The following is a 24,641-nucleotide window of genomic DNA, read 5'->3' as shown; positions in this document are numbered from 1 at the left end:
CGTTCTTTAAAAAAAAAAAAAAAAAAAAAAAGTTCCCTTTTTTTATATAGCAGCCACACTGTCTTTTCTTTTCACAGTAACCTGAAGTCATATGAGAACTGCCAAGCCAGGAAAACCCCAGGCTAAATATGGACCTTGGCTTTTTGAACCTAAATAAAAAACTTAACATTTCTCTCTCTTACATTGCATCATAATAGCTGGTTCTCTCCCCCACCCCAACTCCATCTCAGCATCCCCTTCTCCTAAGTCCTAACATTCCCCAACCCCTGACCCCTACCTAGGTCCTGAGATGGGAAAGAGCTTCAAAATAGCTCCTGGTTCCGGGGGCCGCTCCTCTCTGGTCCAAGGGCTGTTCTTGCACTCAGCTTGGCAGACTTTTTCCTTTGGGTCTGGGTCCTTTTCTCCTTTACCAGTGTCTTGCTGAGGACTTTGTACAGAAGAGGGGTGTTGGGTGGTGGTAGAGGGTTGGAGAGTTTCAGGGAGACTAACCTTTTTTGGCAATTGAATATAGACTAAGAAGCAAAAGAGGACAGGGGAAGGTACCAAAGGTTTAAGAGGAGGACTGAATGATACTTCTTTGCAGGACATTTTGTGAGCAGCCACGGGAAGTTCTGCCCACAGGTCCAGGTGCCCCTACCGGGGCGGGAGGGGGGGTGAGGGGTTCGGGGGTCCGGGGGCTCACCTCCTCTGCAAGCCACCTTTTAAATATGTGACTGCAGGCCTCACCCCTGGTGGTTACTGGGTCCAAGCTAGCAGCTGACTAGCTGAAGTCCGGGGCTTTTCAGGGAAAGTACCAAAAAGCAGCAGTCATTGGAGGATGATAGAGGAAGAGAAAGGAAAAGCAGAGAGAGTGGCTGGCCCAGAAAAACCAGCAGGGTATGCTAGGAAACAGCTCCTCCGCTTCTCTACTGGCTGAGCTGGACTCTCCAAGGGGTGACCAGAATGGATTCAGCAGGAAACAGCAATAGTTTCTTAAAGACCCCATGTTTCTGTGCCTCATTCTCATGTTGTTTCTAAATTGGGAAAGAATTCACTTTTAGAGGACTCAGCTTTGACTGAGCGGAGAAGTGTGAGACTGTGGCGGGGAGAGTTTGCAGTCAGGGCCCACTCCTGCCCCCTGCTAGCTCACACAGGCAGCTCACTCCTGCCTGTGTCCTCGATTCAGAACCATGGTCTGTCCTTCCTGCTTGGCCCAAGGTTGAGACCCCCAGAGCTCCACACCAGGCCGCCTTCAACAGGTTCCTGGCTGCCCCTGATGCAGAGGTCTGGGGTCCATCCTGGGCTCATGAGTGATATTCTATGCTGCTTCTCCAAGTTGCGAGAGAAGATTCTTCTGCCTGGGGTGTCTGCACAGGCACCCGTGTTTTCCAGAGCAGGGACAGCAAAAAGCTTTGCTTTCTCTTTGTTCTTTCTTGTTAAAGATTCCTGGTGCTGAGTGTTCTGGCTTGCCTCCGGGCTTCCTTTTCTGCCTTTCCCCGTCTCTTGCTATGGGGATGCCACTTACACACCTATGTCCATTCACATCATTTCTCCCTGCATTCTTTGGACAGGTAATTGTGTTTGCCGAGAATGGGATGAGAGAGAGCCTGACCACAGAAGCCTTCCCTGTGGCTGGTTGCATTATTCGTGAACAGCTATCTTCCCTTCTGGCCCACTCCTACCTCCTGCCCTCCACCTCTCAGGGTCCCCAACCCCAGACCACAGGCACAGTGCCTGTGTAGAGAGGCTGGTTTTGATCTCTTCCCTCTGGATTCCACCTTCATCATCTGGGCTGTGACTTGAGGGGCTGGTTGCAGGAGGCAGGAGGCAGGAACCTTGAGGGGAACGGCCATGGAAAATCTAGGCTGGGGTTTCAGGTGAAACAGGACAGGAAAATAACATGAGGAGGGACTCTTAGGACCCATCAGGGAGGAAAAAAAAAAAAAAAAGAATGTGCCATGGCATTTTATAAAAAGGTTGTACCAATTTATGTTCCCATTGTGCCTTATAAGAGCATCCCCGTCAGCATTAGGTGTCCACATTTCAGAATATCTCTACTAATTGGAGGTGAAAATGGCATTTTGCAGTGGTTTTACTTTGCATTTTTTTTTTTTTTTAAGATTTATTTATTTATTTATTTGTCAGAGAGAGAGAGAGAGCACACACAAGCATGGGGAACTGTAGGCAGAGGGAGAGGGAAAAGCAGACTCCCCGCTGATCAGGGAGCCCGATGCGGGGCTCAATCCCAGGACTCTGAGATCATGACCTGAGCTGAAGGCAGACGCTTAACCGACTGAGCCACCCAGGTGCCCCTTTACTTTGCATTTCTTAAATTATTAGTGAGCTTGAAAATTTTTTTCAAATATGTATTCATTTCTTTTGTGAATTGTCTTTTCATGACTGTTTTAAAAATTGTGGTAAAATATACATAACATATAATTTACCATTTTAACCCCCTGTAAGTGTACAGTTCTGTGCATTAAGTAATTCACACTGTTGTGTTCCATCTCCAGAAGTTTTCCTTCTTCCCTAGCTGAAACTTTGTACCCATTAAACGCTAACGCCTCTTCCTCCCTCCCCTCAGTTCCTGGCAACCACCCTTCTCTGCTTTCTGTCTGTATGAATTTGATTACTGTGGGTGCCTCATAAAGTTGGCCCCCCCTTCTCCACTGTTTCACTTTCTATGCTTTCTGTCACCCATGGTTACCTGCCGTCTGGAAGCAGATGATCCTCTTTCTTTTTTTTTTTTTTAAGATTTTCTTTATTTATTTGACAGAGAGACACAGTGAGAGAGGGAACATAAGCAGGGGGAGTGGGAAAGGGAGAAGCAGGCCTCCCACGGAGCAGGGAGCCGGATGCGGGGCTCGATCCCAGGACCCTGAGATCATGACCTGAGCCAAAGGCAGACGCTTAACGACTGAGCCACCCAGGCACCCCAGATGATCCTCTTTCTGACCTGTCGTCAGAGTCAATAGTAGCCTAAGGCCAGGTCATGATGCCTACGCCATTCCCCTCGTTTCATCTCATTGTGTAGGCATTTTATCACCTCCTATTTCAAGAAGGGTGAGTACACTACAATAAGAGATTTTGAGAAAGATCGTATTCACATAATTTTTATTACAGTACATTGTTATACTTGTTCTATTTTATTGATTATTTTAATCTCCTCACTGTGCCTAATTTATGAATGAAGCGGTATCAGAGGTATATGTATGCTTGGGGAAAAAAACATAGTATAGATAGAGTTTGGCACTATCTGCAGATTTAGGCATCTGTGGGGGGGGACGTCTCAGAACGTATGCCCCGTGGATAAAGGGGGACGACTGTGTAAGAGGTATCATATATTTGTCCTTTTATGTTTTGCTTATTTCACTTAGCATGTCCTCAAGGTTCATCCATGTCGTAGCTTGTGTCAAAATGTCATTTTTAAAGGCTGAATAATATTCCATTGTATGTATATACCGCATTTTAAAAAATAAGCTGCACCCAATGCGGGGCTCAAACTCATGACCCCTGAGATCAAGAGTCACATACTCTACTGACTGAGCCAGCCAGGTGCCCCTGTACCACATTTTAAAGTATCCATTCACCTGTCAATGGACATTTGGGTTTCTTCTACCTTTTGGGCCATTTTTTTTTTCATTAAAGCCCAAAGAGTTTACTTTTTTTTTTTTTTAAGTAATCTGTACACTCCATGTGAGGCTCGAACTCATGACCCCGAGATCAAGAGTCACATGCTGTACTGACTGAGCCAGCCAGGTGCCCCTGAAGAGTTTTCTTATAACTTTGTATGAACTGTTCATGAATTAAGGATATTAGCTCATGGTCAAGATGTGTCCCCAGGGGGAAGTGGACGTGTTCTCTTCCACTGGGGTGAGAAGGCATCTTTGTGATGTTCCACGTTGAATGTGTGCAGAGACTCAGGCCCTGCTGATTCTGTCTTCCAGTTCCAGAAAAGTGAAGACCATTCAGGCTTCCCCAGTCTAGATCCCGAAAACACATTGTTGATGAATGATAACATAGCCAACCCTTCCAGAGTGCTGAGCGCCAGTCCCAAGTTGCCTGCTTTGTACATTAGGTCCTACAATCCTTACAACCAGCCCAGAAGGTTTGAAGTGGGTGATACTCTCCTGTTTTATCAGGAAAGAAACAGAGGCTTAAAGAGGTCATGGAGCTGGACAGGGTCCACAGTGAGTAGGTGACAGAGCGGGGACTTGATCTTGTGTCGGTCTCATACTTACCGGCCAAGGAGCCCACCTGGTTTATATAGTCCACCGTCCTGTGGGCGTGTTGGAGGCCTGAGATGCTGGTTGGGAGCCGGCCCCCAGCCTGAGCCCCAGCCAGCTTTCCCAGACAGCAGGGTGCGTTGTAGCCTGATGACATCAGCCCCTCAGCTGTCTCAGCTCCTCTCCCCACTGCAGCCTTGATCCCCAGCTGGGGCTTGGGGAATGTGGCCACAGCTCCGGCACTCTCAGCCGGGCCTGAGGTAACCAGGCAGCTGTTTTTAAAAGCCCTTGGGCGCCATCGGGCTGCTATTCTGAGGACCAGCTGCTGCCTGACTCCCACCCCACCATCTGGCTCTTGTGGGCTCTGTTGGGCTTGGTGGCTGGCCCCCGTAGCCACCTCTGAACCAAGTCCGTGTGGCTATGGCAGGGCTCTGGCCAAGGGACACCCCTCTGAGGATCCCTTAGGTGGCCGGTGATTCTTTGGGGCATTTCCCCATGCTTTTACCATCTTTTGTATTAAATAGATACAAATAGCACTTTTCCGTGTAGAAATACACGTGTGCCGTAATGCTGTAGACAGCATTCCTTCCTTCCTTCCTCCATCTCTGTGTTCCCTTGCCCCTGACCTGGAGCTTGGAATGTAGCAGGTGCTAAAGAAATGTTTGTCTACATCTCCCCTTCTCTCCTCACTTCTCTGTGCAATCTCTGGCACCTTCTTCCACAGAATTCCAGGTACGGGTAGATCAGTGGATGTTACTGCAAAAAGCAAGGACAAGATGGACACTTCTAGTGTTTGTAAGGGCAGAAATACGAGGATACATTTCATAATACATAATACATACATTTCATCGGTGTGTGTATACGTGCACTTGCGTGTGTGGGAGGGTCACGTGAGCGAATGGTCACGTTGGAACGTTTTGCTCCCCAAAATTCCTCTCCAAGACAGAACCGTGATTTGAGTGGATATGTTGTGAACCACATGTAGTTTGCAGAACAGCTGTGCATGCGTGTACACACACCCCCTCACATTCACACACACACACACACACACACTCTCGGCACCTTGGCCATGAAGCAGGATGTGTGACTGGTCTCCGTTCTGCCAGAGGGGCAGTTGCTGTGAAGTAGGAAGTTGCAAAGCCAAGAGAAAAGAGAAGCACTGAGAGGAAATGAATGTCAAGTAGCATTTTAAGTAACCGCAGCTAAAGGTGTAGAAGGTGTGGAAGGCGTGGAAGTATGGAAGGAGCCCCGCCACAGGCCCAGGGGCAGCGCGCCCTCCAGCCTCAGCGCGGGCCCGAGCCTGGAGAGCAGGGAGGGGGCCAGGGCATGTCCTTGGGCGGTGTCTGTCCCTGGTGTCCAGCCAGGCTGCGCAGCACCGTCCCCAAGTCTCTCCACCGGCGGCTTCACCTTCCATCAGCTGAGCACTAAATCCCCAGGGCCTCCCTTTCCCTGTGTTCTCGAGGATTGAGGATGAACTAATCCGTCCTGTGGCCCCTTCTGCTCCTCCCTAAGTGGCTTAAGCCTAGAGGAGCCTCCCCTTTCCACAGGCTCACAGGGGCCGAGTGTCTCTGTCACCAACAGCCCCGCCCCGCCAGAGGCCAAGCTTATGAGACTGAGAAGCATATAGGGGGAAGAAAGCACACACTGTCCCTTTCTACCCAGGAAGAGAAGGGCTGGATTAGGGGCGCCTGGGTGGCTCAGTTGGTTAAGCCACTGCCTTCGGCTCAGGTCATGATCCTGGAGTCCCGGGATCGAGTCCCGCATCGGACTCCCTGCTCGGCAGGGAGTCTGCTTCTCTCTCTGACCCTCCCCCTTCTCATGCTCTCTCTCTCTCTCTCATTCTCTCTCTCAAATAAATAAATAAATAAAATCTTTAAAAAAAAAAAAAAAAAGAAGGGCTGGATTAGAAGCCCCTGCTCATTCTTGCTCTTGGCCTCATTGGCAGGGGTGCTCAGAGCTGCCTGGTGTCTCAGAGCTGGTGTCTTAGCTCTAAATTCCTGAGAAGAGGCACTTATCTCCCGCTCTCCAGTCCTCGCCTGATGTTGCTCCTTTCTTTTCCCAGCAGTGGTTAGAACTTCGTGCACTCAGCCGTAGACACTCAGTGGGTGTTAACTGAGGGGCAGGCGAGGAAAAGAAGCAGCGCCTGGGCAGCTGGGGGTGTTCATGAGTCAGAGGGGCTGCCCTTATCTGGGAAGAGTCATGGCAAGAGGGGAGTCTTTGCTAACCCGCTTGGGCCAAACTAGGCCTCGAGGGAAGGGCCTCGATGGGCGTGGTGTTGAGGAGAGATGGCAGGTGCAGCATCATGTTGCATTTCTTCAGGGCACCATTCGTCTTGTTTTCAGTGGTGTCCTGGAGTATAATGGGTCATACTAGCCATGCAGCAAAAGGTGTAGTCATGCAGTAAAAATGTGAGGGTTCGTGGGGCACCCCTGTGAACATCCTGGGCCAGGCTGAGTGGGGGATGCTATAGGACATGGTCCTTGGCTTCAAGGAGACGACGCTGAGGCTCCCATGGGGAGGCAGGCTGCGTTCACATTCACAACCCACAGAGGGCCATAGCGAGCCATGGTGCCCCAGGGCAGAGGGTATGGAGGGAACACAGACAAGCAGAACTTTGGCAAGGGACCACGTGGTCTGGGGAGACCTTGTGCAGGTGGCCGTCTGCTGTCAGGAGCAGCTCTCTGGTGCTTTCAGCCCTTTGGCTGCCCTCAGACATTGGGCCCCGGAGCATCTCCTTGATAAAGAGTTCTCTCTCTACTTCTTTGCAGCCTTCAGTACCCCAGGTTCCAAACTACAGGCTGTCGATGACGATCCCAGACTGGCTCCAGGCAATCCAGAACTACATGAAGACACTACAGTATCCTTCCAACCAGGGTCTGGGCGGACCCCGCGGGGACGGGTGTGGTGATCTCGAGCCTGGTGGCAGGTCTGTCCCCAGCTGGTCAGTAAATGCTCTAAGGTTGGTGAGGCCGGGCATAGAGGGATGCCCCAATGTGAGTCTGGAAGCATGATAATAAGGGGATCTTTGTTTCCCTCCTCTCTTCCTCTACTATCTGTCTTTCTCCCTCTTCCCTCCTGGGCTTCTTTCTGCTCTTTTTCTTTCCTTTCTCACTTTTCGCCTTCATCCTGACCACTTGCAATCTATAGGAGGCCCACCTGGCACTGCCTTTGGCTCCCCAGGTGCCCCAGACCGGCAGCCTTGCTCCCTTCCACAGGAAGAAATGGGGCCCTGGGATGGGGGTCCTCTTCCCTCATGTGAGCTTGGAGAAGCGTGGAGGAACCCTGTGGGTCCAGGCTGAATTCAGACCAGCCGGACTCTGGTCCTTCTCTCTGCCAGTGTCCATGGCTTGTTTGTAGCCAGGATTAGATCTGTTCTGTGGGCCCACACCAGCAGCACTGTAAGAACAAAGGAGCAGCGGAGGCTGGTCCATTGGCCACTGCTGGTATTTTTTTCAGGGACAGGAATCAGATGGGAGCTGGGCTGTCAGAGGTGTCTGTGGGAGGGACAGACTGTTTGCCCCCGCCCGTGAACATCTCAGAGCTAAGACAGCATCAGACGCCCTACCGAGGCAGCTGTTGGCCCCCTAGCCCCCAGCACATTGTCCAAGAGGTCAATTCTCTGCTGACCTCCGTCCTTTGTCCCGAAAGACATAGAACTCAGCAGAAAGGATTTCATTGGACACTGCACACATGTTCCCACGTGCCCCAGAAGAGGCCCTTCCTCTCTGTGCCACATGCAAGCATCTTTCCTCTGGATTTGTGTGTCTCTCTGAAGGGGGGGCATACCAGAGGAGAGTAACACCAGTTGCTACTGATTTGGGTAGGCAGATTACTTCATTAGCCTCGCAGTTCCCACTTCACAGGTGATATAACTCCCCTGCATGGCATCTTCCCGGTGGAATCCTGAAAGAAATAGTAGAGGGGGAGGTGGCACCAGCCTCCGGGGGTGAAGCGAACAGCCCTAACCCTGAGCAGGCTATCTGCTGTTGGTGCTGATCCCCAAACTGGGACCCCTGGGGAGCATAGCATAAACTTCTGCCAGGATAGCCTGGGACCCCAAGAGCCCAAGGGTGTGACTGACTGCTCACAGAATATTCTAGAAGGTGACAGAAATTAGAACTGCTCCCCACTTCCATCTAGCACATGATCTTCCCAAGGATCATGCAGCCAGAGATGAAAGGGAATGAGCCTGGCTGGGGATGCCCTGATAGGGGCAAATGTACATCATATGCTCATTCTTCCATAAACCCTACAGCATGTTCTCAGCCAAACTTTCACAGTTTGCCTGAAGGATCTGCTTTTTCATTTTCTTCTCTGACCCGTAACGATGGTCACTGACCTAGATCACTGACTGCAGAGAGGGCCGGAAAGGGGAAAGTGCCGCGGGCTGCTGGGATCGTGCCCCCGGTCACTTGGCTGTTGGAGCCAATGCGCAAAGAAGGCAGAGTGTGACCTCTGTTTTCTCTGCTGCCCAGACTTTTACAGGCACACGTCGGAGACATTGCAGTTTCGGGTCCAGACCACTGCAAGAGAGCAAATATGGCAATAAAGCCAGTCCAGTGAATTCTTTGGTTTCCCAGTGCACGTAAAATTTCTGCTGACACTACCCGATAACATACCTGGAATAACACATCGAAAGCGCTCAATGACGTATCTAAAACAGCAATCTACGTACCTTAATTTAAAAGCCTTTGTTGTCAAGAAATGCTAACCATCCTCTGAGCTTTCAGTAAGTCGTAATCGCTGATCACAGGTCACCATAGCACGTTATAATAATAATGAAAAAGTTTGAAATGTGAGCATTACCAAAATCTGACACAGAGACACCGAGTTAGCACATGTTGGCAAAATGGTGTGGACAGACTTGCTGGATGCTGGGTTGCCACAAATCTTCGGTTTGTTTGTTTGTTTTTTAAGATTATATTTATTTATTTGACAGAGAGAGACACAGGGAGAGAGGAAACACAAGCATGGAGGAGGGGGAGAGGGAGAAGCAGACTCCCCGCCGAGCAAGGAGCCCGATGCGGGGCTCCATCCCAGGACCCCGGGATCATGACCTGAGCGGAAGGCAGACGCTTAACGACTGAGCTACCCAGGTGCCCCCAAATCTTCGGTTTGTAAAAAACAAAACAAAACAAAACAAGAAACCGTAATATCTGCAAAGGGCAGTAAAGCGAAGGGCAGTAAAAGGAAGTATGTATTTAGGTCTTTGGAACTTCCTACGGCTTTGTCCTGGACACAGTAACACATGCTTGGCTACCAGGCTAGTCCTAACTATAGACGTGCTTGTTTGGGGACATGAAAAGACAAATCCTGCCTTCCCTTCTGACAGCTTCAGAGTGTCAGCCATCAGGAGTGCTAATCTTGCATGGACTTCTGGAAAGACAGGTGTCCCCTGAGCTCTGCCTCGTGGGGAGAGGCCTTCTGAGGGTCAGCTCGGGCTCAGGAAGTATCTCACTCTGAAGGCAATGTTTACAGGAGGCTTTCCCCCCAACTCACTTTCTGGGGCTCATAACGGTAAGGAACTGAGAATGGAAGGCCAGGCAATTTTTTGTTACTTTATTATGCGTTGGTCTCACTTTACACACTAGGTGTATAGACTGGATCTGTGAACAGGGAGAAAGGCATACAGGTGGAATTTTTGTCCACTGAATTCTACTTTAAATTTACCAGGAGTCTCACTGTTCGAATGAGATCTTTGGTCAAGTAAAAATATCGCTTCACGGTGAGGATACGTAGCCCCTCGTTTTTCTCTTTTCCCTCTGAGGTTTTTTATATTGCATTTTTCAAAAGCTGGGCAAGAGCCTATATACTGTGATGGGCTCTTCTTATGGCTCATGCTGATAATTTCCAGCTTGGTGAGCTTGTTAAAATCATCTTCTGGCTCTCACCCTGGAACCTCCAACACAACAGTCCAAGGCAGTGTGACTCTGAATGACAGCGAGGGTTAGGACCATGGCCTGAAATCCGAATCTCCAGGGGGGGAGCCCAGAGTCTCCTTATAATGAGCTCCCCACCCCCCACCCTCCAGTAGTTGTTATGCGTGCCTGTTGGGGGGAGGGGGCTGGGGGTCCTAACCCTCCTTGGGAGGGTGTGCAGCGCCCCCTTCTGCCACTGCTTGTACCACTCTGGGGTCACACATCTCCCCTCATACCCCCTGCCAGGGTTACAAGTTCTCCATTCATGAGCACCTTCCCAACATATGCTTTTATCTATAGGATTTTGTTTGAGGCAGGAAAGAGAAATGTGTAAAGCAACTTTTCTTTAGGCTCTGAAAAAATCAAGATCTAGTCTCCGAGAGCATCACATCAGGGAATCTTTGATCTCCTTCAGAATGACCTGGTGCTGGCTTGCCAGTCCCTGACACTTTCTGGGCAACCAGCTAAATCCCAAGTTGTGGGTAATAGTGTCATCCTCTCAGACTTAGTAACCATGGTCTAGTATCAGTCCAGTGAAACGAAGGTGATGTCTCCACAGTAAACTTTGCTGCAGAGACTGCACTGTTGAGAAACCCTTCTGCCATGCTCCCACCCTTCTATCCATCATCCTTCCCTCCATCCATCCATCTGTCCATCCAGCCACCCGCCTGCCTACCCACCCATCCATCCATCTACCCTTCCATTTCATCTACCCTTCCATTCCATCCACTCCTTCCACCCATTTATCCATCCATCCATCCATCCACCTCTACTATCTATCCATCCATCCACCCTTCCAAGCCATCACCCTTCCATTCTATTCATCCTTTCCATCCATCATCCATCCATCCATCTATACATCCATCCACCCACTTTTGCATTCCATCAATTCCTTCCATCCGTCTGTCTATCCATCCATCCATCCACCTACCTTTCCATTCCATCAATTCCATTCATCCTTCCTTCCTTTCATTCATCCATCCACCCTTCCACTAATCCACCCATTTATCCATCCATCTGTCCACCCATCTATTCATTTATTCCTCATTCATTTAATAATAGTTGCTAACTGGAGTATGTTGGATTTGTGCCAGGCTTTGTGGGTGATATAAAGGTAATAAATAAATGGTCCTAACTCCCAAAGAGTTTGTAGTCTAATAAGTGAATTAAGACATGTTTTCAACTAAACAGAATACAGAGCAGATTGAAAATAGCTATTATAAAGGTCCAAGGTGTTTTGAAGCTTAAGTTAGAAATTGGATTTTCAGGGCAGAACAGTGAGGAGTAAGAGGCTCTTGGCTACCTTCTGGCTACTGGGCACTTTCCAGAAAGTCCCTCACTCTTCATTCCTCATCCCTTTAAGAAATCAATGCATAGCTTCCTCTGCTGGATCACTGGGACCTTTGGAGTTTTCTGTCACTTTCCCTTTACATACTTCACACAGATACAATCATACAGGGACCCAGTTCTTTGAAATTAGGAAAATGAGACCGCTGAGTGGGTAAGTGGTGCATGATCTGTGGGCCAGGGGACCTCTCTCCTACTCGAAAGCTGTCAACTCCCTCTCCCACCCTTTGTCCCTATATCCCCTGCTCCAACATCCTGGTCTGTAAGGGGTGGGGGTGGGGGTGCCCCAGGGCCAGGTTGGCGGTGGGGCTAGGGGCTGGGCCACTCTGACAGCTAAGCTCTGTGGGGAAGACTAACTCTTACAGGCGTGCAGGAGGCCTGTGAAGTTGGCTTCTGTTTTTGTTCTTGTTTTTTGAGTAGGCTCCACCCCCAGCATCACACAGTTTCAGGCTTCTTTTTGGCAATGCAATTTCAGGGTGTATCTTCTTTATTTTAAGCAGGCTCCACGCCCAGCGTGGAGCCCAATGCAGGGCTTGAACTCACGACCCTGAGATCAAGAGTCGGACACTTAACCGACTGAGCCACCCAGGTGGCCCTGAAGTTTGTTTTATGTGGCCTCCTTTACTTGCTCTTTGTAATGCCCCTTGTCCTGGGGCATAGAGAATGCCATGGCATACAGGCACCAACCTCCAGGAACTAACGCTTGGAGAGAGGAGTGGAGAATTTAGGAATTTAGTTCTGCCGGATCCAGATGCACCTTGGCTCCGTCCTGCACAGCGAGCTCTCCCCTTTCCCTCTATAAACCTGCATGGCACCTGGTGTGGAGACAGGCACGCTGATGGATTGACCGACAGACAGACTGCATAATTAAATAAGTCCTGAGATACTTTGCTGTGCTCTACCCTACAGGTTAATGGAAACAGCGAAAGAAATGACTCGGGAGTCCTTGCCTATCAAATGCCTGGAAGCTGTCATCCTGGGCATGTATCCTTGAAGTTATGTTTGCTCAAGTTTACTCCATAGATGGTGGCCTCACTGTGGGGCCCATTGTGCCTTTGTTGTCCTAGACTCACAGAGATGATGCCCGTGGTCTCCTTGGGGAAAGTGTCAAGCTCCCCCTGATGCTTCTCTTTAACTTTCACCTTCTAGAGTTGAACCAGATCAGAGCTTGGCTCCCCGGTCATTGTCAATGTAAGCTGTTAGCTGCAGCCTGCACCAGGCCCAGGTCTCAGGCCAGATCCACTAGTCACGAGGAGAATTCCAACTTAGAGGGACTGCAGAGAGAGCATGTATCATTATTTTTTGCATTTATCTGGCATTGCAACAAGATAGACAGTCAAGGGGAAATGGGATTATCCAAACGCATCTCTAGGGAAAATTCTAAGAGTGGGTTGTGGAGGAGACCAAGCAATGGTGTAGAGTCTTAACTCCACAGAATGTAGAGCTGAAACAAGGGTCTGGGCTCTCCCATACTTTCTGTTCCATTTTCCGCCAGACTTCTGGCTCCTTAGCCTGAGGGGAATATGGTCCAGAAAAGCTGTGATGGCAGTAGAATATGATTTGGTAGAAGAGCAAAGAAACTTGCAGTCCTTTGGGGTGGATGGCTGGAAGGGACAGTGACCAAGGAGACGCAGCAAGACATGAATTTGGCAGGTTGTCCCAGGAAAGACCAGGTGGGTTGTTGAGTGCTGTGCTGAGAATTGTGATCTTCCTCCAGAAGGCAAGGGCAGCCCCCGTGAAAGATCAGTAGCAGAGGCACGACACGATCAGGCGTGTGTGTTAGAGAGGTGGTTCTTCGGGCAGATTGAAGGGCAGACTGGAGAAGGAGCTGGATCTGCAAAGCCCGTTAGGAGCTGCTCCCTGAGGGAAATGGTGGTGCTTGAACCATGGTCCTGGCCAGGGGAATGGAGGTGAGGGGACACCAAGGAGATAGAATTTCCAGGACTTAGAGGCCAACTGAGTGCAGGAGTTGATGAGGAAGAAGTCAACCAATACAGTGATGAAGGCAACCGAGAGGTGAGCTACTTTGACCCAGTAGCCGGGAAGGTGGAGGAAGGAGCGGGGGGTCATCAACACCACCCGTGGGCTGATCAGCTCTAAGAGTTAGAGGAGACAAAGGCAACGAGCCCACGTTTCTGGCTTGGAAAACTGAGATTGGATAAGTACGCTGCAGCCCAAGGGAAGGGCTTGTGGGGAGAGTCAGGTTTATGGGGAGGGGAGTTCAGATTTGAATTTGTTCAATTTGAGACGTGGGGTGTGGTAGGATGTCAGGGTGGGGTATTTAGAGCATGATGCTCAGGAGGCAGCTCTGCACTGGAAATAGAAATTGGGGAGCTGCGAGTGTTTAGGGAGTGGAGGCTGCTGTGGAAGGAGTGAGAAGAGAAGAAGTTCAAGGATGACATCTCGCCCTTTTTTGGTTTAGTTGGACATGGTGAGCCCGTGACAGAGACGAAGAAGGAAAGTTAGAGAGCTGGAAGGAAACCCAGGAGAGAAAGAGGCTAGCGTGACGTCAGCGGAAGGACCGGTGGCTCAGAATCAGCCCGGGGTCAGTAGGAGAGGTGCAGTCTGTGGGCTTGGTCTCCTGGACACGTTCATGGGAAGGGGCGTTTCTGGCCCTCTGCAGTCTGCAGGGCACTGGCAGGCCTCGTCTGAAAGAGACTGTCCACAGGTGCCCAGGCTGACATTTGAAAAATGGGAGCTTGAGCCCTATTGTGGCCCTTCCCCCACAGTTCTGTCCTACCTCCTCTCCGCTCCTCACAAAGGAGATGAGATGTGTGCCTGGGGAGCCCCGCCAGAGGGCAGAACGGGGTGGAGGCCGCAGATGGCTCCGGGGGCCCTTCTGTGGCAGGAGTCCGCCACAGCTGTGGGGCAGAGCCTCCTGCGAGTTTAATGGGGGTGAGCAGCTGTTGGGGATTTGCTGGGGGGATCAGTGAGGGAGAGCACGAGCCCAGGCCCTTCCCTGGACGGACCAGCTACCTTCAGACTCTGCTGACGGAGGTCTGGGTGCACCTGGGCAGAGGCCATCCTGCTTTACACAGTAGCCGCGGCCCTGTGCTATGTATGAACAGAAGCACTACTTTAGGTTTACTGGGATTAATCAGTTCTTTTGGGATTGTGAGGAATATACTTGTGACTGGCCTCTGGGCCTGTCCAAATCAGACAGTGTGCTCTCGGTTTTCCTTTGTTCTTACCAGTGTGATGTTTCAGAGAAGTGCCGAGAAGGTGGGGAAGGGTGGAGGAATGGGGCTCACACTGCTGAACTCAGGGAAATTTGACTCTTGGACACAGACAAGAAACACAGACTTGAATTACAAAAGTTACAGCATCTTTGTCTTTTCTCTTTGCTCTTTGTCAGCATCCCTATGGCCTGCTTTTCTCTCGAGCACAGTGAAGGACATGACTTGGGTCATCTGTCTGTGTCACCTACAGGCCCCTCTGCGGGTCCTGGGAAACAGATGGCACCTCAACAACTTTGAAACAGGTCAGCTCAGTTGCTGCTTGGAAGCCCAAGTCCCCCGTCTTGTCCTTCCTTGTTTTCTCTCATTTGACGTTAGTCCAGAGTTCAGGATTCATTCAGGAAGAGCCCCTTCGTTTGCTCTTGCTTCAGTTCATGTGTGCATGCACACACGTGCACAGCCCTGCCCGCTACAGAGCCCTTTAGTTCATCTTCCAAATCCTGGCAGCAATCTGGGGGGCCTCGCTGACCATGAAGGGGCTTAATCACGGTACTAAAGTGCTATGGCTGATTCAGGTGACAGATTTGTAATTAGAGGCGGGTTAGATGCTGGGCGGATCTTCCAGGACCTTGAGCACGGCTGCTCCCTCAGAAAAGCTCAGGCCACTTCCCTGCCCTCAGCCACACTTCCTTGTCCCTGCCTGCTCTGGGCCCACTTGCTCCAGGTCCCATGGCTTTCCTGATGGCCATAAAGATGGAACAAATCCTAGCGATGGCGACTTGTGACATCCCCTCCTCCCTCCCTCTTCTCCATGTGGCTGACTCTACTTGTCCCACAAGACTAATTTCGGTGTGGTCACCGCGTGGCCTCTTTGCTCTCCCTGGGGGTGCGGGGCTTGTCTCTCTCGCAGCACACATCACGCTGGGGTGGTTCTTTTCAGTTTGACCGAGACACCGTGGACGTAGAGCTCTGTGTAAGTTTAAGGTGAACAGCGTAGTGGCTTGACGTACATGTATTGTGAATGTGGGTTTTTTTAATTGCAGTGAAATAGTGATACCATAAATTTACCATTTTAACCATGTCTAAGGCGCAGTTGAGTGACATTGCAAAGAATGGGCACCAGCGATCTCTAGAACTTCATCTTCCGCCACCTGAAATGCCACACCCGTCGAATGCTAATTCCCCATTTTCCTCCCTCCGCCCGACCCCTGGCAACCATCATTCTACTTTCATCTCTCTGAATTTGACTACTCCAGGTACCTCAGAAAGTGAAATCATACAGTATTTGCCCTTTTTTGACTGGCTTATTGCACTGAGCCTGATGTCCTCAAGGTTCATCCGTGTTGTAGCACGAGTCATAATTTCCTAACTTTTTAAGGCAGAATACTACTCCGTTGTATGTCATACGCCACATTTGGTTTATCCAGTCATTCATCTGGGGGCACCTGGGTCACGTCACCCTTTTGGCTGTTGTGAACATGGGTATGCACATACCTGTTCGAGTCCTTGCTTTTAATTCTTTTTTTAAGATTTTATTTATTTATTCATGAGAGACAGAGAGAGAGAGACAGAGGCAGAGGGAGAAGCAGGCTCCCCGCGGAGCAGGGAGCCCGATGCGGGCCTCGATCCCAGGACCCTGGGATCATGACCTGAGCCGAAGGCAGACGCTTAACCGACTGAGCCACCCAGGCGTCCCTTAATTCTTGTGGGTACACACCCAGAAGTGGAGTTGCTGGATCGTGTGGCAACTCTTTGTTTGTTTCTTTTTTTTTTTTGAGGAGCTACCATACTGATCATGTTGTGTCCATTTGAGTCTGTCTCCCCGACAGGCTTCATCTTTGGCTCCACAGCCCTGTCTGCAGGCTGTCTGGCACAGGAGATCCGCACCCAGTAAGGGCTTGCTATCCTGTCTAAACCAGCTAAGGAATGCCCTTATTCCAGCCCCAGAGAACTTACCCCAGAAAACAAGCAGGAATGGACGTCAGGGGACTCGGAAGGTTGTGATTTCACTCCCTTACTGCCAGTTAATCTCACAGGAGGAAGTGAAGACAGAACACGTAACTTTTTTTTTTTTTTAAGATTTTTTATTTATTTATTTGAGAGAGAGAGAATGAGAGACAGAGAGCATGAGAGGGAAAAGGGCAGAGGGAGAAGCAGACCCCCTGCCGAGCAGGGAGCCCGATGTGGGACTCGATCCCGGGACTCCAGGATCATGACCTGAGCCGAAGGCAGTCGCTTAACCAACTGAGCCACCCAGGCGTCCAACAGGTAACTTTTTATAGCGAGGAGCCATCTGTGCTTAAGTTGAGGACAGAGGACAGGGCTGACCTCAGGGCTTCGGGCTGGCTTCTGTTAGCTTCTTTCTTGTAAGGGTACCTGGGTTGGCCCTCACTAAGGCAGTCTTTTTGAGCCTAAGGAAGGTGTGCTCACAATGGAGGGTCATCCTTGCAGCAAGCATTAACGAAGAACTTCTGTGCACCAGGCTACGCTTGGGGACAGACACCAGCCTGCAAAACACAACTCCCGCCCCTACAAGATGCAAACAAAATGCAAATACACAATTACAACGCTGGATGATTGAGCAGCAAGTGCTACAGGGGCTCTTGAGTTGGGGGGGCTACTTAACTCATACTGAGGAAGGTCGGGGAAGAGTGGAAGGAGGGAGGAGAGAGCAGTGGGGCTGTTCTAGTCGGGGTGCCGCCTGTATAAAGAGAGTAAGCCCACACCGTCCTCACTCGTGATTCTTATAAGACCCCAAAGATCTCTGCCAGGTCTGAATCCCCTGCACTAGAAGGCTGATATGTGAGTGAAGCCATAAGAGAAGTTCTACTGCAATAGGGGGTGTCATGTGGTGCAGAGTATGTGCAGAGGCATTTTGTTGAATTGGGCTCATAGCTTTGTAATGTGAAGGTCATTTAAAAGTCATTTAAGACTTCCAGTTATATATGACTTCCCATTATGAGGGAATGTATGTGCCAAGGGCACGGGCGTGGATTCTTTATGGTCTCGGTGTATCCTCCAAAAATGTCTCGGGTTGACTGCGGGTCCATGTGCTGGACCAGGGTGTGGGGGGCATGAAACCGGACAAAGGAATAATGAGCAGGGGCTGAATTGTGGCAGGACTTTGGTAAGGGATTTGGACCAAGTCTGAAGAAGATGAGAGACAGTGAAAACTGAAGCAGAAGAGTTGACACGTACCAAATTTTGGCTTGAATAGAACATTCTGGCCTCTGGGTAGAAAGTCCACTTGAGTGGGGGCAAGAAATGGTGAAGACAGATTCTCAGACAGTGGAGAACCATATCCGCTGACTGAGCACTTACCAGGCACAAGCTGCCTTGGGGAGCACCTGGATTATTATTTACCTTAGAAACTCCTTGGAGTCACCACAGGTGTTCAGCAGAAAAGTGACACCGTGAGTTTTCAACATCCCTCTCCAGAAATACTGGGTCCTTGCCGGGACTATCCTGGGATTTTGAGATGGGCTGAAGGATGTGGTACTTCTTGTCCAGTGCTCCGGCGTGTGGAGTCAGTGGGGTAGTTACATGACGCTGCACCTGTAGGGTAGCTGGTCCCAAACCGATACAACGGTAAGAGGCTGGGTTGCTCGATCCAGATGGGCTGATAAGTGGAGAAAGCCAATCTGTGACGCCAAGTGCCTTGGGGAATGAGGAGCCTGAGGTTCGGGTGCTGGAGGCAGCTTTCTGTGTGGTACCCAAGGCTGTTGGCATGGGTGTGCTGGGGTCCATGAGAGCAACAGATGAGGGGCAGGTGTGACCTGTTCTGATGCCTTCCCTTCCAGATAATCAACCAGTCTGTTCTTGTTTTTGTTTTTTTTTTTAAGATTTTATTTATTTATTTATTTGAGAGAGAGCGATCACAAGCAGGGGGGAGGGGTAGAGGGAGAAGCAGACCTGAAGGCAGATGCTTAACCGACTGAACCACCCAGGCGCCCCGGTCTGTTTCTTTTACATCTCATTGCCTTGCCTTGATTCTGGTTTTCATTTTTCTCCTGGAACATTGCAGAGGCCTTCAGTTCTGGCTCTGTCCCACACACTCCAGCCAGAATTAATGTCTGAGAACGTCATTCTGATTACATAAAAAAAGTCTTTAATACTCATCATCCCTGTAGAAAACCAAGGGAGGGGGAAAAGCCATGATCTTGTTTTGCATTTATTTAATTACTAAAGTAGAAGGCAAGTTTTTCTCATTGTCCCATTTTAATTTGGCCTCAGTATGCACCATATAATAAGTACTCAAAGATATCAAGTGAATCCTTTCTAAAAGGATTAGTCTGGATAGGTTAGATGTGGGCCTCAGAGGCAGAGGGATGGACACTTACTTTGCCTGTCTGGGCCACTTCCCTTCCTGGGAGTCCAAGCTCTGAATTTTCAAGGCCTCCCTTCTCTTCCTTGACTCAGATGGTCTAAGATACTTAACCAATGGACAGCCTTCCATCGAGCGATTCCCCATCAGCTTTAAAACCTACTTCTCAGGAAACTACTTTCACCACGTTGTGCTGGGGATTTATTGCAATGGCCACTATGGCTCACTGGGCATGAGCCGAAGGGCTGAGCTGATGGACAAGCCGTTGACCTTTCGGACTCTGAGTGACCTCATCTTTGATTTTGAAGACTCCTACAAGAAGTACCTGCACACAGTGAAGAAGGTCAAGATTGGGCTGTATGTCCCCCATGAGCCTCATAGCTTTCAGCCCATTGAGTGGAAGCAGCTGGTCCTCAATGTCTCAAAGATGTTGAGGGCTGACATAAGGAAGGAGCTGGAGAAATATGCCAGGGACATGAGAATGAAGGTAGGTGCTGGGAAGGCGAATGAGTGATGCAAGAGAGTTCTATCCCCAACCTCTGTCTGTCTCCCTCTTGCCTCATGCCCCATGTTTCTGGGATAGTCAAAAGTTTCTTGAGTTTATCTTGCTTAGTAGCCATCCTATTAAAACAAAAAATAGAAATCATTTGCTATTTGACATGGACAATTAAAGTTTCTCTTTGTATAGACTACTTCAAACACTGGAGCTGAAGTCAACTTAGATGTTACAGTTAAGCGATGTCTTGGCATGTACATCCTTCTATGAAATCAAATCTAAAATGTTAGTCATTTTAGATTAAGCCTCTCATTTTGTTTTGTTGTTTTGGTCTTTATAATAGGGTGACCAGTCATTCCAGTTTGCCTGAAACATGCCCAGGACATGACATCTTTAGTACTTAAAACCAGGAAGGTTCTGGGCACACGAGATCACCCTGCCTTATAATCTTTTGCAGAGTGGCATTATGTCTTGGGTTTGCTTTATGTATTGCAATGCATTTTGGCATAAAATTCTGACCTGGTGTCACAATAGCGAAGAATCATTCACTGTGCTGGCTTCATAGAATCTACACTCATAAGCCCCTCTTGCTTCTCCCATGTCACATCCCTGGTGACATCATGCCTGCTTGTCCTTGTCCCTCCAGGGCTTGTGGAGTCACTGAGAGAAAGCCTGTGTGTACACGGAGGACCCCAGGGGAAAGAGATTTTGCTGACCTCAGGCTTGGTTCTGTTTAGGGCCTGGGGACTTGTCCTCTTCACCCTGAGGAACCTGGAACAGAGATTCTAGAGAAATTGAAACCGCTCTGTGCCTGTGTGTGGGGTGGGAGAGTCAGAGGAAGAACAAGCTGGTTTCTGGGGCAATGTAGGTGGGACTTTGCCCTCACAAGACAGCACCCAGCACCTGGAAGCAGCCCCAGGAGGCTGAGGCATGGGGCTCTGCCTCTCTGCTGTGGAAAAGGGGGCGTGGTGTAATCATTTCAGCCTCTGGGAGGGGGTCCTTTGCTCCTTGCCAGTGCAGACTGCGCGAGGATCATCTATTAGGACTCCCCGCTGGAGGTCTTCCAGCTCGGTACCTCCTAAGCCCCGCGATCACGGCAGGCTGGGGGCAGGGATGCTGCAGGAAGACACGAGGGTGGTTTCCTTTCGGGGCCAGTGGGGTAACTCCTCACATCTCCTTCAGATCCTGAAACCTGCAAGTGCCCATTCTCCAACCCAAGTGAGAAGCCGGGGGAAGTCCCTGTCCCCCCGAAGGAGACAGGCGAGCCCCCCGAGACGGCTCGGCAGGAGAGACAAGTCGTGAGTATTTTCTCTTCCCCGGCTCGGGGCCCAACACACGCATCCGTGGGGTTGTCCTGGCCCGTGGGGACAAAGGTGTGTCCTGGGCATGGCATCTGAAGCAGACGGAGATCTCTGAGAGGACCACCCCTCGTTCAGGGGGCATCCCTTGGGGAGAAGGATCCACTATGCACATGAACCCCGTTGCTCTGCGGCCGCCGCCTGCCAGTTGTAGACTCAGATGAAGGGACAGGCTCCAGACCGCAAGAGATGAAGGATACCCCGAAATCCTGACCTCGTGGGAGGAGCAGGGGATGTAGACTTAGGAAGCCTGGGTCTGGGGCCAGCTCAGCTCCTTGTGAGCCCCATGACGTGAGGCCTGTCATGTAAGCGTCCCGGGCTTAAGTTCCCTCAGCCAGAAGATCGGATTGTTAAAACTGAGGAAACTCTCCTAAAACCCTGTAGCCCTCTGTGCCCGGCAGAAATCACAATCATTCTTTGGATCATGGCATCAGAAATACCTGCAGGCTCCTCCTCTCCCTTGCTGACTCTACCCTCCCCCATCTTAGCCCCGAGGCCAGAGATTCCACACCTACTTCTTCTTTTTTTTTTTTTTTTTTAGATTTTATTTACTTATTTGACAGAGAGACACAGTGAGAGAGGGAACACAAGCAGGGGGAGAGGGAGAAGCAGGCTTCCTGCTGAGCAGGGAACCTGATGTGGGGCTCCATCCCAGGACCCGGGGATCATGACCTGAGCCGAAGGCAGATGCTTAACAACTGAGCCACCCAGGCGCCCCCCACACCTACTTCTTAGGTCAAAATGACTCACTTGAGCACTGACAGATTGGAGAAGCTGAGGAGGCCCAAAGTAACCAGTGATAATCCACTGGCAGATATTTGGGCCATGATTACACAGCAGGAAAAAATACCACTTTTATTAATACCAGCAGCACGCCGGGTCACAGGAGGCTCTCGCCGAGCCAGGGACGGTGTGGTACAGCGCCCGGAGGTCCGGGGTGAGCCTCAGCTCAGCCGCCCCGTAGCCTTGCGGCCTGGGCAAGCCTTTCAGGAGCCGTAGTTTGCTCATTCGTCCAAGAGGGTAAAAATGCTTTCGCTGCCTCTCTCTCAAGGAGTCGTAGGATCAACTTAGAAGACATAGTGAGAGCGATTTGTTCATGGTGAACTGCCTTTAATACAAGCATGTCGTTATCGTCACATCAATCCTGTAGAGTAAGAAGGGAGAGTTTTCGTTTTCACTGTCAAAGGAAGAAACAAGAACACAAACCAGGTTTGTTATCTTATGCTGTGTTGTAGCTGGTCAGTGATGGGACTGGGGCTGGAACCCAGGTCCCCTGGCTCTGGGAAGGGGGAGGGGGACGGAAGTGTTGGTTCTGTCTTTGGAAGAACAGTGCGGGATGAAGTGGTGTCAGTTCCGAGGAAGGTTCTCGGTTTGTCCCCATTCTACTTCCCACTGCTGAACCCAGGGTGCAGAATCTACAGCCAGAGGTGTTGGCTAAGATGACTGGGGTCCGGGCTTGGAAAGGAGAAGGAGGAAGGGGGGGGGTTGGGGAGCTCCTGCAGCAAGAGAAGCTGGAGAACAAGGGGGCTTCAGCATGGCTTTGTCCCTTTAGAGAGCAGGATGACTTCAGATTTTTGCAGAAGCCTCTGACCCGAATCCTGCCCCCGATGCTGACCACCACCCTTGCCTCTTGACCCTGACCTTCACCGTAACCCTAGCTCTCCCCCTCTCTGATGCAGTCATCCCGTCATTGGCGTCCCTGAACAAAGTAACAGTTGTCTCAGAGGACTGTGCGTATGTAAACCCTCCTCGGAGGGTCACGAAGCATGCAGCCAGCAACCCAGAAGTGGCAGTCTGGTCACCCAAGAAGCAGGGGAGGGGCCCTTTCCTCTGATTGGTTAGCTTTGCTGCCCCAGGAGGGCGAAGTCTTCCCTTCGGAGCTCGCAGTCTGCAGCAGACATCGAGCAGTCAATAAAGCCCCGCTCTGCCCTCTAAACCAGAGTCCTGAGCGTGCCACCTGACTCACTGATGCGCGGGACGGCCGTGTGGGGTTTCGGACGAGTGCTGTCGCATCTGTTCTACTTGCATCCACTGGAACTTTGCAGTCCAAGGCCTGTGAAGTTTTTTTTTTTAATTAAAGATTTTATTTATTTATTTGAGAGAGAGAGAATGAGAGACAGAGAGCACGAGAGGGAGGAGGGTCAGAGGGAGAAGCAGACCCCCCGCCGAGCAGGGAGCCCCATGCGGGACTCGATCCCGGGACTCCAGGATCATGACCTGAGCCGAAGGCAGTCGCTTAACCAACTGAGCCACCCAGGCGCCCGCCTGTGAAGTTTTTAACCAGAAAAAGTTCCCATGAGTGCCCAGGGATGGGAAAGCCAACACGATCTCAGACACTGGCTGTGGAGACAGAAGTCAGAGGACACGCGAGGTGCTGGTGGTCTGAGAACAGTAGGGGAAGAAGGTGCCTTGGAGCCTGGACTGTGGGATTTGAGCCGCTTCTCAGGCATCCCGGGGGAGCATCCTAGAAGCCGCTGAGAATGCAGATCTGGAGCTTGAGGAATAGAGATCATGACATCAGAACCATCTACTTAGAAGTGACAGCTGAAGCGATAGCTGGATAAATCGGTGAGGAAGGAAGGAAGCGCTGTCAGGCCCTGAGTAGCCCGGAGGAAGAAGAACCAGAACAGGAGATGGGGGAGGAATAGGCAGAGAGGATGGATCGGGAGTGTGAAGGGGCCTGTCCGCACCTGCAGAAGCCAGCTGTGAAGATCTTAGGAGCAAAGGAAGGGGGGAAAATGAGGGAGAGTTTAAGGTCAGGTAGATGAGGACGTAGAAGTTGACAGACTGTGCATTCAGTGGCTTTTATCCTGCTGGTGAAGGAGGTGCGTCATTGGGTGGGAGTGAGGAGTAGCAGGTGGGTTATCTGCACGGGGTGGAGAAGGGGCTGCATGCAGCACAAGGGCCCAGGTGAGGATAGATAGAAGGATCCTACACCCTGTTCTCAAACTTCAGCAAGCCCGGAATCCCCAGAGGGCTTGTTTAAATAGACTTCGGGGCCCCTTTCCCAGTGTTTGTGATTCAGCAGATCTGGATGGGGCCCGAGGACCGGCTGTTCTGGCAAGTTCCTAGGTGATGCTGATGCTGCTGGTCCAGGGACCACTCTTGGAGAGCCACGGTTTGATCAGTCAGAATGGGAGAACTGATTTGGGGGTTGGCTTTAAAAAAAAACAACAGAATGTCAAGGTGCAGGCACTGGGTCTGCTGAGGGGGGCAGAGGAGGCCGAGTGTGATTCCGGGGCCCAGCTCTGCCCAGTCCTGCCTGGGCCTCTGGAGCCTGAGGTGCTGGGGTGAGGTTAGAGGGTGTGACCCCGGCCTGACCCCCATGGTTGGGCTCCACTGAAGACACGCTGGTCGGAGCCTGGCTGGTCATTCTTCTAGGGGCCAGGAAGGGAAACTGGCCATGCCCATACCCTAATCTCTGGCTGCTTTGTCACGCAGCCAAGGCAAGGGACCACACTTGCACCTACAGAGGACAGCTCTTAGACTGCCGCAGTTGTGACTGCAAAGCTACTTTCTAGTGTCGGGGCCCCACTCGCCCTCATCCCTCCTGTTGGCTGGAAGCAGGAAGTGGGCCCAGGGATGGGGAGAAAGGCAGTAGGGAGAGGGCAGTAGTCACCGGAGGGGTCAGAAAGGAAGACCTGCAGGAAGATGGGGGTTCCGTTCCACCACCGTCTTCCCTCCACGCCCCGAAGTCGATCCCAGCCCCAGCAGGCAGGCCCCAGGGGCACAGAGGTGATGGCTCGTGGTTGAATGAAAACATAAACTTTTCCAAAATGGCGAAGAGTGGCTGTGACCAGCCCCAGAACCCCGCAGC

At 50.8% G+C, this 24,641-nt stretch overlaps 1 protein-coding gene across 2 annotated transcripts in view; it reads left to right on the top strand.

The window, feature by feature from the left end:
• The window catches only part of VASH2 (vasohibin 2), a 41,050-nt gene that overhangs the window by 3,507 nt on the left and 12,902 nt on the right, over window positions 1-24,641 (top strand). Inside the window, exons 3-7 of one of the 2 annotated variants that reach the window (XM_081824829.1) lie at window positions 6,974-7,062; window positions 11,568-11,624; window positions 12,380-12,454; window positions 19,076-19,457; window positions 20,649-20,764. In XM_081824829.1, coding sequence (XP_081680955.1) covers window positions 6,974-7,062; window positions 11,568-11,624; window positions 12,380-12,454; window positions 19,076-19,457; window positions 20,649-20,764 — 719 coding nt within the window. The remainder of the gene's footprint in view (window positions 1-6,973; window positions 7,063-11,567; window positions 11,625-12,379; window positions 12,455-19,075; window positions 19,458-20,648; window positions 20,765-24,641) is intronic. The other variant, XM_081824830.1, reaches the window with a different exon arrangement.

Source organism: Leptonychotes weddellii, chromosome 6 (genome assembly GCF_054177405.1).
Source record: "Leptonychotes weddellii isolate Sample4059 chromosome 6, ASM5417740v2, whole genome shotgun sequence".
NCBI classification, from domain to species: domain Eukaryota; kingdom Metazoa; phylum Chordata; class Mammalia; order Carnivora; family Phocidae; genus Leptonychotes; species Leptonychotes weddellii.
Note: the sequence above shows the minus strand (reverse complement) of the source record. Positions and strands in the feature narration are given on the sequence as shown.